This window comes from Heteronotia binoei, chromosome 5, assembly GCF_032191835.1.
Source record: "Heteronotia binoei isolate CCM8104 ecotype False Entrance Well chromosome 5, APGP_CSIRO_Hbin_v1, whole genome shotgun sequence".
In the NCBI taxonomy this organism is placed as follows: domain Eukaryota; kingdom Metazoa; phylum Chordata; class Lepidosauria; order Squamata; family Gekkonidae; genus Heteronotia; species Heteronotia binoei.
Genome location: NC_083227.1, coordinates 57,822,115 through 57,837,295, shown reverse-complemented (window position 1 = coordinate 57,837,295; position 15,181 = coordinate 57,822,115). Strand labels below are relative to the sequence as shown.

The following is a 15,181-nucleotide window of genomic DNA, read 5'->3' as shown; positions in this document are numbered from 1 at the left end:
TGCTAATTCATGAAGACTGTGGCAATATTTAAGGCACTTCATTCCGAACAAGATATGCTTCCCTGTCATTTGCAAGTCGATTGGTGGAAGCTATGAAGGAAACCAATCACGTCCTGAACTGACAAGACCATAAGCCACTGTATAAAATATTTAGGCATGAGAGTAATAATACAAGTATCACTATGGTTATTGCATAGGACTATGCTGGAGAAGATAATGTACACAACATGCTCTTACGACAACACTTGTTGCAAGTTAAAACCTTAACAGCATTGGGATCAAGTAACAGTTATCTGCAAACACAGTCAATATTTTTCAGCTTTGATGCTGAAAACAGTCTAAAAGGAGCCATAAGGAGGAGATAGTAACCATTTTTCCCAAGCATATTACTATCTGTCCTGTACTGCTAAAAATAAATACGTACAGTTCAGAGATTCTTTCCCCCCTGCTGAGTTTTATACAAAGCTTCACTTGTTACCCAGACTAACTTTGTACTATTGCTTTAAAAGATCTGTCTGTGTCAAAACATTCCCTCTGCGTGAGGCAATAATATACAAAACCATCACAATGCCACTTTTGAAGAGACAAGAACCTACACAGAATCTTACTTTGAAGTGTGTACAAATTAATGCACCCCCCCAAAAAAAAACCCACCCAGCCACAAGTGGGGTTTTAAAATGTCAAAAAGTACAGTGTCTTCTTACAAATAAAATACAAATGTATTCTTAATGAAAAATAAAATAACTGAAAAATTCATGCAAATCAGATAACTGTACAATGCAATTAAAAAAATAAAAACAATTGTTTATGTTCAGTAGATGGAGAATGCTGAGTTTCTGTTAAGAGTCTTGAATTAGTAACACATAAATATAAGAATTCTTGTCATAATTAAGTGGGTTTTTTTGAAAAAAAACCAAACAAACCATGAGCCATGATTTAGAACAAAGCTGTCACACTGGATAGCACTTCCCTCTCATGTACTTATATTTCATTTTAATCTAATTTTTTTTCTGGGTTTCTCCTTCATTTTCAGCTTGTACCTTAATTAAGTGAAGATTTATATGAGTGAAGATTTATCATATATAATGCTTTGGGATAGTCTGAATTGGGCTAGCAGGTACTGTATATTTAAACAGAGGCACTATTAAATAAACACAAAAATAGTTTACAAAGCTAACTCTTTTTTTGGTTTCTTTACATTCCTCTACATTTCACTTCCAAGTCAATGGATTTCATTACAGATGTATGGGAGGGTAACCTTTAGTGGATCACGGACTTGCGGCTTTGTATTTGTATCTCACTATTGCTTTCAAGTAGACATGACTCATTTGGAGTGCTTGGTGAGTCTGGTTCATACATGCAGTATGCTATTTTGGAAGCATTGATACTTTAAAATAGAATAATATACAAGTCTCTCTCAAACATTACAAAAGTCACATACACTGGGCTATCTGAAATTTATATTTAAAGAAAGTTATTAAGAAAACAGATCAAATTACTTAAGCTACTCATCAAGCAATGGAATTCACCAAACGCTCTCCTAACTATATCCACTAACAGGCATGATCAGTGTCCTCCATGCTCACGCTGCTCCTTCGGCTGCTTGCTTTTGAAGCTCCAGGAGATACTGAAGAGAGAAGCGGGTCAGTAACTCCAACGGGAGAAAGGGTATCGTCCATCAGGATGTCTTCCAGTTTGGACCCTACTTTTGTAGGAACTGTGTAAGTGCCAGCAGCAGCCTCAGTTGCATTGGCCAGGCTATCGTTGAAACTGATCGTGCCATCAGTAAGGTCAAGAGTGGTTGTGCAAGACAGGTCTGGATGATGTTGTAAAATCTCTTGGCTGCAGTTGTCAAGGACAGGCTCTTGTTTGATAATCCTGTTAACCATCTCTGGTGAGCAAAGGCCCGTAGATGGAACGATGGAAAGTCCATGTGCTCGAGCCTGCATCTCAAGCTCCTATTTTGAGGGCACACATGAAATGAGAAATGCATAAAAATAAAGAAGTGACCAATTCTGGAAATTCAATAACTTCGCATTTTCTGGCAGACCCTCACATTTCATCAACATATATAAACGTAGCTTTTAATCCACCATACGACATGGGGAAGGTGAAACGAGCAAGTATAAAACTAAGTGCTTTAGTAAAGCTGCACCAGACTTCTCCAAATATGAAATTCCAAGTGGAGTTGAAGGTTCCTGTTTAACAACAATTTGAGGAATGTAATGGAAAGTGCAAAGCACTTCCATAAAACACCAATACATATAGAAAGTCAGGCATACTTTTATTTATTTAACAGAAATCATGGATAAAAATCAGAAACCCCACAGTATTTGGAGCCTACTAGGATTTTGTTTCAACTTCCATATCTACAACCATTTTTCAAGTAAAGAATACGTTCAGTTGGCTCCAACTGAATTATATTTACACTAGGGTTCTTCTGTACACAGCATTAAGGAGCCTTTGCATGCCTGCTACACTATTCAATTCTAGAGGTTTCTAAGAAATAATCTAGTATGTACCAAGAGTTTGTTCTTGCTAAGCTTTATTGCTGTCCTGACTAACCTGAAAACTGGGTCTAGAAAACACTCAACATGCCACATGGAAGAACTATCACTGAACCATGGCCTTCACTGTGGATCTTCACATTAATGACCCTGGTTAGTTTCAAAAGATGATAATATTGGATTTATATCCCACCCTCCACTCCGAATCTCAGAGCGGTTCACAATCTCCTTTATCTTCCTCCCCCACAACAGACACCCTGTGAGGTAGGTGGGGCTGAGAGGGCTCTCACAGCAGCTGCCCTTTCAAGGACAACCTCTGCCAGAGCTATGGCTGACCCAAGGCCATGCCAGCAGCTGCAAATGGAGGAGTGGGGAATCAAACCCGTTTCTCCCAGATAAGAATCCGCACACTTGACCACTACACCAAACTGGCTCTCCAAAAGGCTCTCCAAAAGGATGCTCAGATTATCCCTTTGAAAACTTCCAATTTGGACAATATTTTAGATCACTGATGCCGGTGAAAACCATAGGTATTAAGTTCAGAACATGAATTTGTACAGCTCATGATACCCAGATTTATAGTAAACTAGATTCAGTCAGGCTATCTAAATTAGCAAACAAAAATAATGTTTGGGATTGTAGAACTCAAGTGGACAAAAGTTAGATAGGATAGAACCAGTGTTCCCTCTAAGCTTAGTTAGTGTGAGCTAGTTCACAATTTTTTAGCCTCCGGCTCACACATTTTTGTTTAAGCTCAGGAAAAATGGTCCTAGAGCAAACTAATTTATGCAGTAGCTCACAATGTTAATGCCAGTAACGCACAAACTAGAATTTTTGCTCATAAGACTCTGCAGCTTAGAGGGAACATTGGATAGAACTACAGTGAGGAGCTAGAAACTGGGCTCGATAAAGAGGGTCTTAAAGATGCAAACATCAGACTCATTTCCTTGAAAGTTTTTATGTAGCATGGAATGCAAAATGTGCTCCACTGAAATCTGAAATCCTATACGTAAAGCACAGCTCAGACAGAACTAAGAAAATATTCTCAAGGATTAACATGCATTCAATAGAGACTTGGAAAGGAATTTTTTTCCTACTTAATATAAGCAGGAGATGTCAAGAAACTAACAGTGGGAAGAAGCAAAGACAGAAACAAACCTTGCAGAACTCTAGAACTAGGTCTGACAAACTCCAGGACTGCATAGCATCTTTGTCCCCTCAGGATTCTACTCCTAGTTTATAACTGTGGATCTGCTCTAAGAAGGCGGGGGAAGACATCTGTGAATGTAACACTGAGGGGGCAGGGGATCACGAGGGTCCCCGGAGTCAATGGCTGGGGGGTGGGGAGCCAATGCTGTAGGCAGATGATGATTTTGGAGGGGCATGGGATGGGGGGGCATGCCCACTGCACATACTGGCAGCCAGGAATGCCAAATGACTTGCATGGTTTCCATTGCAATACATTAGATTAGTACTATATCACTACACATGGTAATGATGAATGCAGAATGGATTTGGAATGCCATTCCCTGGACACTGAAAGCTCTGGGACTGGAATGACAGAGCCCAGAATGGAATGATGGTCATTGCAGTCCAGACCTTTGCTCCATTGAGGATGGAATTGGGGGATTTGAGGGTGGTGCTGCATTCCCCACATCTGGCAGGAGTGGTGCAAGAGTACCCTCAGCAAGATGGCTGGGCTGCTGGGAAGTGCACCCTCTGGTGAGTAAATGCATAGGATGGAAATGACCTTATCCCATTCCCTTCTGCCTTTTGGGGATTCTGTGCTCTGTGAGGGCATTGAAGCAGCTGCAGATACCTGTGGGGCAGACAGCTCAAACCCTTCCCCACTATCAGGTGCCTGTATCTGCTGACGGAGTTGGTCCCTCTAAGGGAGTGGAGTGTGTGCTGTTGACAACAAACAGAACTCTTGCCCCTCTCTGCCCCCTGCCTGAAACTGATTCCACCCTTTGCCACATGGCCCCTCATTGGCAGCCTTGTTCACCATAGTGCCATTGCCTCCACACAGCCTCCACTGACCGCAGTGGCATGGTTGCTATGGACGCTCAGAAAACACTGTGAAACCACTGACTTCGTCTGCTGGCCACCGCATACCTTCTCCCCATAGAGAATGGACTACAGCCACCATAGTTACGCAGTGGCTGGCCACTGAGGTGCAGGCGCAACACAGAATCACTCTGTAAAACTACAAATTGATTTAAGATTAAAATATATTTTATGTACCTGCACAACCTTTTCCTAATTTCATTTAGAACTTTTGAGGGACAGGAAAAGAGATTTACTTTTGGAGCATTTTCCTAGGATTCTCAACGATTTGATTTCAAATCAAGTTGATTTCAAATCTCACTATTGCTATAAATGTCTCCCTGTGTATCCATCTCTGTCACCCAATCAGACAAGGACTTCATTAATTTCTACATATGTTAAAACACTTCACTATGTATGTAAAAACATTTCACTACTTTAGGTCAAGAGGGCTAGAGAATTATCATGATCGCCCAATTGTTTTCTAGACAGATTTCTATAGAAAACACCATATATGCTGCTCCACTGTATACACACGTCAATCAACAAACCTGTATTCTGAGCAAAAGGTGCCTGTTCGCATGCTCCAGTTTCTTTTGTCTGTTTTCTAGTTCTTTTGTTCGCTGCTGTTCTCTTTGGAGCTTACGGATGTAGTCCACGGAGGCCTTTAAAATAGTTCCCTTATTCCAGCGCATGTCCCTGCAAGATCAATATAAACCATGCAATTTATTTTAAAGAATACCGGGGGAGGGAAACCTATTTATGATACAATAACTAAATTTAATATTTTTTTTTGTTTCTGTATAATTTTTTTTAAAAAAAATAACAGCTTCATTACACTAGGGGGAGCAGCTAGTTAACTTATTTTTCTGGTGGCTTACAGAAGAAACTCTATGGCACCATGTGTAAATACAGAAAACAATCAAACCCTTGAGTTCTGCTTAAAAATGCTCCGTTTTGTCTGCCCTTTTCAAGAAACTAAGCCCCTGTAACCCTCATTGACCTCCAAAGCTATCAGCTCACTGGTTTTAAAAAGGGAGAGTGGGATCTCCCTTAAGTATTCTAGTTTGCTGTATAAATTTGCCCAGCATTATACTTAAATCTTGATGATTTTCATATACTCCTTGCCAATTTAAACAGGTTTGCATTAAAAAAGTACAATACTCTTGCTATTGATATGTTATGAGTGGAGATGGGCAACACATTTAAGTGGAAGGTCAGTTTCCTTTGGAAGTGATCAGGTGTTCCAGGTTTCCCCCAGTGTAAGTTCACAAACACTCTACTCTACAAACCAGGAGGGCTTGTTACAGCAGACCACCTTGTTATTAATTACTCTGGAGTGAGGTTGAAATGGCAGCCATGTCTCTTTCCGTTCCTCACCTTCCCTATGGTGAATATCCCATGTCATAACTTCATGACATTATGCACTCCACCCACTTCCTCAGCCATTGACATAGACTGGATGCAAAGACTTATTCAACACTATAGTGCTATAAATGCAGGACAACTGATATTATATGCAACAGTGAAGAACTCAACTATTTTTGGTAATATTATCTCCCATAACACACTTTGTGTTCCAGTGATATACACTGTCTACCTCCAGACACATGCTATTCTACCTTCATGCTACTCTGTGTTTAAAATAAATAAAAAGGCAGCAATATTATGGATCTTCATTTTGCTATTTCCTTGCACCCATGAGAAATATAAATCTAGATCATGGATCTCACTGAACATTTCTGCTGATAAAAAGGATTTCCATCTGCAGAGTAGACATTTTTACATTCTCTCCAAAACTGCTCTTTGGAGACAGGGGATCCCAGGAACAGAACTGAGAGTATCATCAACAAGCATGCCTCTTCTTTGCAAAAGAGCTCCTGTGGGATCCAAGACTATTTACTTACTTATTAAAAAAAGTGATATGCCACCTCTCTAGAGACCTGCACTAGAATTCATTCACTGTGTTGTAAAATGGGACCAAATATTTTACTATGGAGAAAAAAGTAGTCGAAGTCCTAACAATGTAATTGGCTTAAACTTATTCTATCCTACATGAATATCTGAAAGCTTAGCTTAAATTCAGTAGGAAGAATATTGACTGATTTTACAAAGAAATTTACCCACATATAATAATTCATTATCTGATGTGACTGTACTTACGGGTCATTCGATTTGGGTATCAAAGTGCCCAGTTCTTTTATACGATCATTAATATTGAATCGCCTTCTTCGTTCAACTTTTAAGAAATCAATACAAATTATCAATCAGGAAACATAAATGTCACACAGTTTTTGCAAATACAAAAGTCCTGCAATGACTATTTTAAAAAAATTGCATAGTTGATGCATGCTTGCTTGTCCACAAAACCCGTTTGGCAGAGCCATAGAAAGAACACAAATGAGGGGATGGAGAAGGAACCCTGTTTCTATTGCAACTCTTTAAATTGCACCGTTTAATTATGACACAAGAATAATCAAAAAGTGGAACCACATCATCCATTGGCAAGCAGCACTCCCCACTAGAAGCCAGTAGCAAGTTCTGCCTATCAATTAGATAATCCTCACTCTTCCCTCTAAAAATAGGAAAGGCACTACAAGGTATCCTTTAAACCTTATAGATGAATTGACAAAAAAAATGCTTTTAATTCATAACACCAAATAGACAAGATCTAGCTATATTTTGCTAAGGTACTTTACACTTGCTAAACCACAGCCCCCATTTAAAGACCCACATTGTTAAATGTAGCTTATTATTTTTTTAAAAAAATGGCCGTACCAAATTGGGCTTTCTGTGAGTGGGAGAAATACCCTAATTTTCATGACATGTACTGATGGTGGCCAAGGTTTATTTTGTGTGAAGCTAATCCCACCAGTCTTTCAGAAAGAAGGGAGCGAAAGTTCAGTCAAGTAACATCTGATATAAATAAAAAAGGAGAGAGTGATCTAAGGGAATGAATGGATTACCCAGTGATACTTCAAAAAGTATCCCTTTTTTTTTTTTAAAGGGCAGTGTTGTCACCTGTTTTTGAGACCTGCATTTGGAAATCCCTCCCCCCAAGCCTTTGTTGACCAAACTTATTTAGAATACAAACCAATTAATCTACACCTGCTCAAGCATTGCCAAACAGACACAGCAGACTACAGCTATTCCTTCTGGCACAGGTTCCCTGATTTCAAGGAGGACTGTGAAGTAAAATTGCATCTACCATGTCAAACCTCTGGCTGCTGTCAAGTCTCAGTTAAATATAATCAGAAGTAGAAACACGAGACTTACTCAAATTGTGGTTATCTTTCTTTTGTCTCTCTTTGGCCAGTGCTCTTGCCTCAGACTCTGTGGGAAATACACATGCTGAGCATGTTAACAAAGTAGTTAGAATTAAGGAAGTGTAAGAAAGGCAATCAATATCAGCAAACTAAAAACATTTCACAATCTCTGATTAATGATATTTTAACACGCACACTTGATGAAAACTATCTCCTATCTACAGATATTTGCTGTGAAGAATCTTGCAGGGTGTATATGTGTAGAGGTACAAGGATAATTGTAGGGATACAAGTCTCGGGGTGGGACTTAAAAATCCCCTAGAATTACAGTTCATCTCCAACCTACAGAGATCAGTACCCCTGGAGAAAATGGATGCTTCAGAGAGTGGACTCTATGCCATTGTACCTCACTGAGATCCCTATCCTCCCCAGGCTCCACCCCCAAACCCCCAGGAGATTCCCAACCCGAAGATAGCAACCATAACTGGTGGGGGGGGGAATAGCAATCCTATGCCATTGTATTTCACTGAGATCCCTGTCTTCCCCAGGCTCCACCCCCAAATCCTCTGGAGTTTCTCAACCTGAAGCTAGCAACCCTATGCTTCAGAGTAGGATGTAAATTGCATTCCAGGCTACATTATCATTGAATTTGAAGCCTAAACTTTCAAAAAGCTAAAGATACTTAACTTAAGATGCTAGCATTGTCCCTATTACCCACAATAATTTTCTTTAAGCAGCAGTAACAAGTAATAATATCCTATTCACTCAACAATATAAAAGCTTAAGACAGGCCAGTTGATACCCAGGTGGTTTCTATACTATCTGAGAAAGCTTACAAGTTTCAAGGCACTTCCAGAAGTCACCTTCCCCAGAAATGGACAACTGCAAATTCCAAAATAATGTCTAGATTTCAAGTCAGCAGCACCATAGATTCCAGGTCAGCAGCACAAGATTTTTTGGGGGGGAGGGGAGAGTTATCCACTTTCGAAAGTCAAAGCTCTCTTTGTCAGTTAAGGTGCTTACTGGACTTGAATCTAGTTGTTCTACTGCAGACCAACAATGCTGCCCTCCAAAACAAAATACAATGGGAAGTATCTTTTAGAAGAAGTACCAGTTTATTAGTGGTAATCTGAGACCAATTCCCCACTCACCTTGTTGCAGTCTCGTTGTTCCTTTTCCCACACAGCTTCTGCTGGATTTCACACAAGATGCCTGGAGATGGTGAGTTGCCCCACCTCTTTTAAAATTCCCTCAGTAGCAGGCAGAAACCAGTTTTCAGAGGATCCTGCCTGCCGCAGAGGGAATTTGAAAAGAGGCAAGGCAACCTGCCGTCCCTTTACAGTGCAATCCTAAACAGTTAATCTAACATGTTTTTTAATCCCACCCTTCTTACCAGGAACTCAGAGCATTTTATGTAGTCCTTTGCTCCTCTGTTTTATCATCCCAGCCACTCTATTAGGAAGGTCAAGCAGAAAGAAAATGGCCCTTCCATGATCAGCAAGCTCAAGGCTCATGGCTCACCAGGGGTTTGCACTTAGGGCTTCACAGCCCTTGTCTGAGACCCTACTGACCATCTATTAAAATTTTAGGACCAGATGTCAGGAACAAGCCACACTGTGTACATGAGATTAATGAGCTTCAAATTCCCTGCAAGTAGAATGAGGATGCAATAGTTCTTCTTGGGAATAAGCCCCCTGAATAAAAGTAGACTAGTATCTTACTAGACCAGGTATGGGGTTCAATGCATCGGACGAAATAAGCTCTGGCTCACGAAAGCTTATGCTGAAATACATCCGGCTAATTTTTTAGGTACCACTGGAGTCTACTTTATTGGCTGATACAGCTTAAAATGCATACCCATCTGCAATTCTATAGAATTTATATACCTCTTTGTGTAATCTGGTACAGGATTACTTCTTCTCTTCTTCTTTGTACACCAGACATTGACCTTTCTAATAATGAGTGTATTCCAGGGATGGAATTCTAGCAGGAGCTCCTTTGCATATTAGGCCACACACCCCTGATGTAGCCAATCCTCCAAGAGCTTACAAAAAAATACCCTGGCGTATTCTGTCTCTGTACAATGTTTGGCAACTCAGGAGGCACCTGGAGATCTCCTGGAATTATGACTGATCTCCTGACTATAAAGATTGGGTCCTCTGCAGGCAGTGGGAGCTTCAGAGGGAGAACTTTATGGGATTCTATTCCTGCTGAGCTCTCTCCCCTCCCCAAGCTCCACCCTACCCAGGCACTACCGCACAAATCTCCAGGAATTTACCAAGCCAGAGTTGGCAACCATACTTTACACATATGCAGACACAGAGTGAACACTTCATGACTGAAGCAGCTACATGCAGCATTCTACCAGCACATACTGCAATTATCCAAGACACACTTAAGTATGAACAGCAGGGTGAATATGCGTGATTGGGGGGGGGGGGGCGGATACTAAAAATAGTATTCTTACCCGTAAGTTCCCTTTTTATATTAGGAAGGTTAGCAGGACAAGAATTGCTGATGTTGAGTCCTGGAGGAGGCATGCCTTGATTGCCATAGAGGTCTACCAGATTACCAGAGACGGGTAGCTGGGAAAGGATGAAAGAGGAGATGGATTATTTCCTGCATTCCAACCAGAATTTCTTGAAACAGGACGTCAAGGCACCCACCACCACGTTTAGATCACTTCACACTTGCAAATGCAGTTCTATGTAAAAGAATGCACATTATTCATAGATTTAAAATAGATAGTTGTGTTGGGTTTTTGTGTCACACACACACACACAAATATAGGTCGTTTTCGCACTCACCTTCCGCCGGCGCAACCCCCCTCTTCACAGCGCAGGATCTGCGCGGATTTCGCACTAAACGCTGCGGAGCAGCCAGAAAAGCCGGAAGCTCCCGTCGCAAAAGCCGCGCAAACGCCAAACTGCTTTTTGGCGGTTTCAGTTTGAGCGGCTTTTGCGCCGGGAGCTTCCGGCTTTTCTGGCTGCTCCGCAGCGTTTAGTGCGAAATCCACGCAGATCCTGCGCGGTGAAGAGGGGGGTCGTGCTGGCGGAAGGTGAGTGCGAAAACGACCTCAGAAACTCAATATTTTCATTAGGACCAAATAAAGTATCACAAAGTAGTAAGTTTTATAGTTCCTTGGTCTTTGTCATTAAATTGGATGTTTAGAGAGACAGCAAAATCAATCACGGGAGAAAAGAGTATGGTGGCCTATGATGGAAAAGCCCCATTTGGAGTAAAGGCCAGGCCTATGAAGACCAGACCTCCTAGCTCTGGTGTTCAGAGGTTTACCGTCTAAGCATGAAGAGGTTCACTTTTCGTAACCTTGATTGGTAGCCATTGATTCATAAATTCATCTCAGCCCCTTTTATAGCTGTATCTTTTAAAACTTGAGTTCATCTAGTCTAATGAAGAGTTTGGTGTGATTGAAAAGTTTGCTTTATTTACTGTTGGGTTTGGGGATATAGACAAACTATTATTATTACTATTATTATTATTGATATGCATGTTTGTAAAGGAAAAATTAAACTGTGTTCAGTAATCTTTGAAAATATCATAAGCAAAATTATCAAAGTAGAAATCTGTCTTCTTCAAAACACTGCTTAAGTAAGATATTGAACAATAACAACATGGCACGATACACTTTGTTATGGAAATAGTCATCTGTTATTTTTTTTAAGTGGTAATACATACTGTAAAACTCAGAAAGCAAGAACTGGTTTTTAGCAATGTGTATGCCATTCTATGCCAATTTAGATCAAACACGTTTTACTTGTGACCTTTCCTAGGGAGGAAAAGGTCCACTACAGAAATTTACAGCATCACAATTCATGCTTTTCATAGAAACAATCTTTCACCATTCTTTGCAAATACTTGAATTGGAGCACAGTTACCACTGTAGCGAATAGGGCCTAAACCTTTGCAACAGAACAACAGAATCATTGTTTGCTCTGAAGAACTATTTATAGGCTTCAGGCCAATTACTTCCTCTGCTGGATTTTTAAAATATACCTTTGTTAGAAGCTGCAAATTTTAAGAATGAGCATGAAAAAAGTATTTTATAGAGAGACAGGCATTGCTCTTCCAAAGCAAGTTTCATTTACTTGTTGATGCAGTGTCTGGATTTTATTTTTAAAGGAGATTATAGGATGACTTTTGGATGCTTAAGTGGATAAACTTACGGAGACTTAGCATTACTCTGCAGTATAGTCCTATTTTCTCTACTGATCATGCATGGAGCCAGTCTCTTCAATATGACATCACGGCAAGGATAAATTCGTTAAAAGAAATTTTCTTAATTTCTTTTTACCCAATTTCTCCCTTAAATCCCACAATCCATGCCCTTTCCTCTTTAGAATCTGGAGTCTGCTTTGAATTGAAAGAGAAATTTGAAGAAAGGAGGACCAGCAAGGGAGCTTCTGCAAAATTTCACAGTTTTAGTCTGTATATGTTCAGAAGTATGCAATGTCTTGCCAAACCTTCCTATTCTCCAGTTAGAGTACCACCCTGTGTGTGACATCACAAAACCTGCAAGGGCTGAAGCTACAAAGAGGCTTATAAAGCACCACCACGTGATGTAACAGAAAACTACAAACAGAAATCAAAGATACATTTCTTTTTAAAAAGAGAATAAGAAAATAATCACTACATTTTAAAAAATGAGAAAGGAATTCCTATTTATTTATTTATTTATTTATTTGGAATTTATATCCCACCCTTCCCACCAGGTGGCTCAGGGCGGCTTACAACATGTAAAAAACTAACATATAAAACTAGCATAGAATATAAAATTAAACATAAAAAGTTAATATTTCATAATTTACGTAGTTAAAATCTAGACATTTATCACAGTTATATACATAAACATTAAACCATACAGCGATCTTACAGCTACACTCAGTTCAAGTTCAGTGCCTGTTAGTTGTGGGCCAGCCGGAAGAGGGCTGTCTTACAGGCCCTGCGGAATTGAGCAAGGTCCCGCAGGGCCTTTACCTCTTCCGGCAACTGGTTCCACCAGGAAGGGGCCATTACGGAGAAGGCCCTGTCCCTTGTAGTTTTCAAACGGGCTTCCTTTGGCCCGGGGACAACCAGCAGATTTTGAGTTCCCGATCTCAGTACTCTCCGGGGAACGTGTGGGAAAAGACAGTCCCTCAGGTAGGCAGGTCCTAGGCCATATAGGGCTTTAAAGGTAATGACCAGCACCTTGTACCGAACTCGGTAGAGTATTGGCAGCCAGTGCAGAGCCTGGAGTCCCGGCTGGATGTGCTCCCGTCTTGGGAGCCCCAATAACAACCGGGCGGCGGCGTTCTGCACCAGCTGCAATTTCCAAGTTCGGCACAGGGGCAGCCCCATGTAGAGGGCATTGCAGTAGTCCAACCTCGAGGTGACCGTTGCATGGATCACCGTTGCTAGATCGTCGCGCTCCAGGAAGGGAGCCAGCTGCCTTGCCCGCCTAAGATGGAAAAATGCGGACTTGGCAGTGGCTGCTATCTGGGCCTCCATTGTTAAGGAAGGCTCCAGTAGTACCCCCAGGCTCTTGACCCTATGTGCCGCAATCAGCCAATCTCCAATTCTTTAAAATTTGGTCTGCCCTGAGGCAGCGTTGTTAAGCTCCGAATTATATTAAATAGTTGTGCTGGGCGCGATGTTGCGGACGCAATCTCAGCCGCAAAGTATGTTCTCTTTGCGGTTTTGATTGCCACCTCATAGGACTTCATAATCTCTCTATAAGATGTTTGAGTCTCTTCGTCTCGAGTACGCCGCCATTGCCTCTCTAATCGTCTGAGTTCCCATTTTAGTTGTCACAACCCCTGGTTATACCAGGGTGTCGACTTCAAACGAGGGCGCAGAGGACGCCTAGATGCGATTTCTTCGATGGCTCTGGCGAGTCTATCATTCCAGGACTCCACCAGATCATCCAAGGAATCGCCAGGGGGCCCGGGATCCCGCAGAGCCGTCAGGAACCGTTCCGGGTCCATCAGGCTCCGCGGGCGAGCTAAAATAACGCTCTCCGCCTAAACAGGTTTGGGGTGGCATATCCACCCGAGCCTTAAGGGCATAGTGATCCGACCATGGCACTGCTCTAGCAGTAATATCGTTCACTAAAACTCCCGCCGCGAAGACCAGGTCTAACATGTGCCCTGCCTGATGAGTGGGCGTTGTAACAACTTGGGAGAGTCCCAGTGTCGCCATGGATGATACCAGGTCCATCGCCTGACTGGAGGTCGCATCATCGGCATGAACATTGAAGTCACCCAAGACCAATAGCCTTGGGTACTCCAATAGCCTTGGGTACTTAGCAATGCAGGGAAGAATGTTAGGCTTGCATTTTTCAGAGGTGGGAAAGTAAAAAACTGGCATTGCCCAGCAGCTGTAAGAAGTACTCAACAGAATTTACTCCTGAAATCATTGGGAAATACATTCTGTTCAACAGCCCAAACATATTTAACATGTTTTCCTCTGTATCTCCCAAATCCAGGCTATACCAGAATAATGGATCAAGAAAAGTGCACAGCTGTCAGAAGGGCCAAGAGTATAGACTCTCAAAAGGTTGTGAATCCAGAAGGAGAGAGAGAGAGAGGAACTGGCCCTCTGAGTACACAGAGACCAATGGCAAGGACAAAATCAAATTCTGTTAGACCAGAAATATATGATCATTATATAAAATATTTTTTTCTCTTAAACTGGGCAGCATTAATATGTATGCTTAGGTAATATTTATGATAGAAACTCAACCAGTAAAATACGGTAGACCAGGGGTGGCCAAACTTGCTTAATGTAAGAGCCACATAGAATAAACATCAGAGGTTTGAGAGCCACGAGACATGAATATCAGATGTTTGAGAGTCACAAGAAGGAAGGAAGGAAAATAGATGGGGAGGGTAAGGGTGGGAGGGGGTGAAAAGAAAGCAACTTTAACTTTAAATGCATTCTCCAGGCTGCCAGCTAGCTTGGCTTGAAGCAGAGATTTAAAGAGACAAATGCCTTCTCCAAGCTGGCTGGCAGGGTGGTGGGGGCTTTGAGAGCCACACAATATGTGTGAAAGAGACACATGTGGCTCCCGAGCCACAGTTTGGCCATCATTTTTAATAAATTATAGTGCCAGGGACAGGGTATTCTGAAAATCAGATATTAAGTCAACAGGAAAACAAACAACCCCCCCCCTTCTAATTAAAAAAAAAAGCCCTTGTTGTAAATCTATGTACCGTATTTGCCATTTGTAGAGCAGGATCCATCAAACCAAAGATTTCTTCATTGTAACTGGATTCCAAACTGATAATGTCATCAATGACATCATCCATCTGTAAAAGCAGTTAAAACATGGTTGGAACAAGTTAGATTGAACTGTGTTATTAGCAG

The 15,181-nt window shown here is 41.3% G+C and overlaps 1 protein-coding gene across 10 annotated transcripts in view; it reads right to left on the bottom strand.

Annotated features, from left to right (window-relative positions):
• Nucleotides 1-919: 919 nt before the first annotated feature.
• The window catches only part of MITF (melanocyte inducing transcription factor), a 191,040-nt gene continuing 176,778 nt past the window's right edge, over nucleotides 920-15,181 (bottom strand). For 7 of the 10 annotated variants that reach the window (XM_060239531.1, XM_060239532.1, XM_060239528.1 and 4 more), the window contains 6 exons: nucleotides 15,028-15,123; nucleotides 10,287-10,404; nucleotides 7,830-7,904; nucleotides 6,717-6,792; nucleotides 5,105-5,252; nucleotides 920-1,958 (listed from right to left, as the gene is read on the bottom strand). In XM_060239531.1, the coding sequence (XP_060095514.1) occupies nucleotides 1,554-1,958; nucleotides 5,105-5,252; nucleotides 6,717-6,792; nucleotides 7,830-7,904; nucleotides 10,287-10,404; nucleotides 15,028-15,123 (918 nt within the window). In that variant the 3' untranslated portion in view covers nucleotides 920-1,553. The remainder of the gene's footprint in view (nucleotides 1,959-5,104; nucleotides 5,253-6,716; nucleotides 6,793-7,829; nucleotides 7,905-10,286; nucleotides 10,405-15,027; nucleotides 15,124-15,181) is intronic. The other 3 variants (XM_060239529.1, XM_060239533.1, XM_060239538.1) reach the window with 1 other exon arrangement.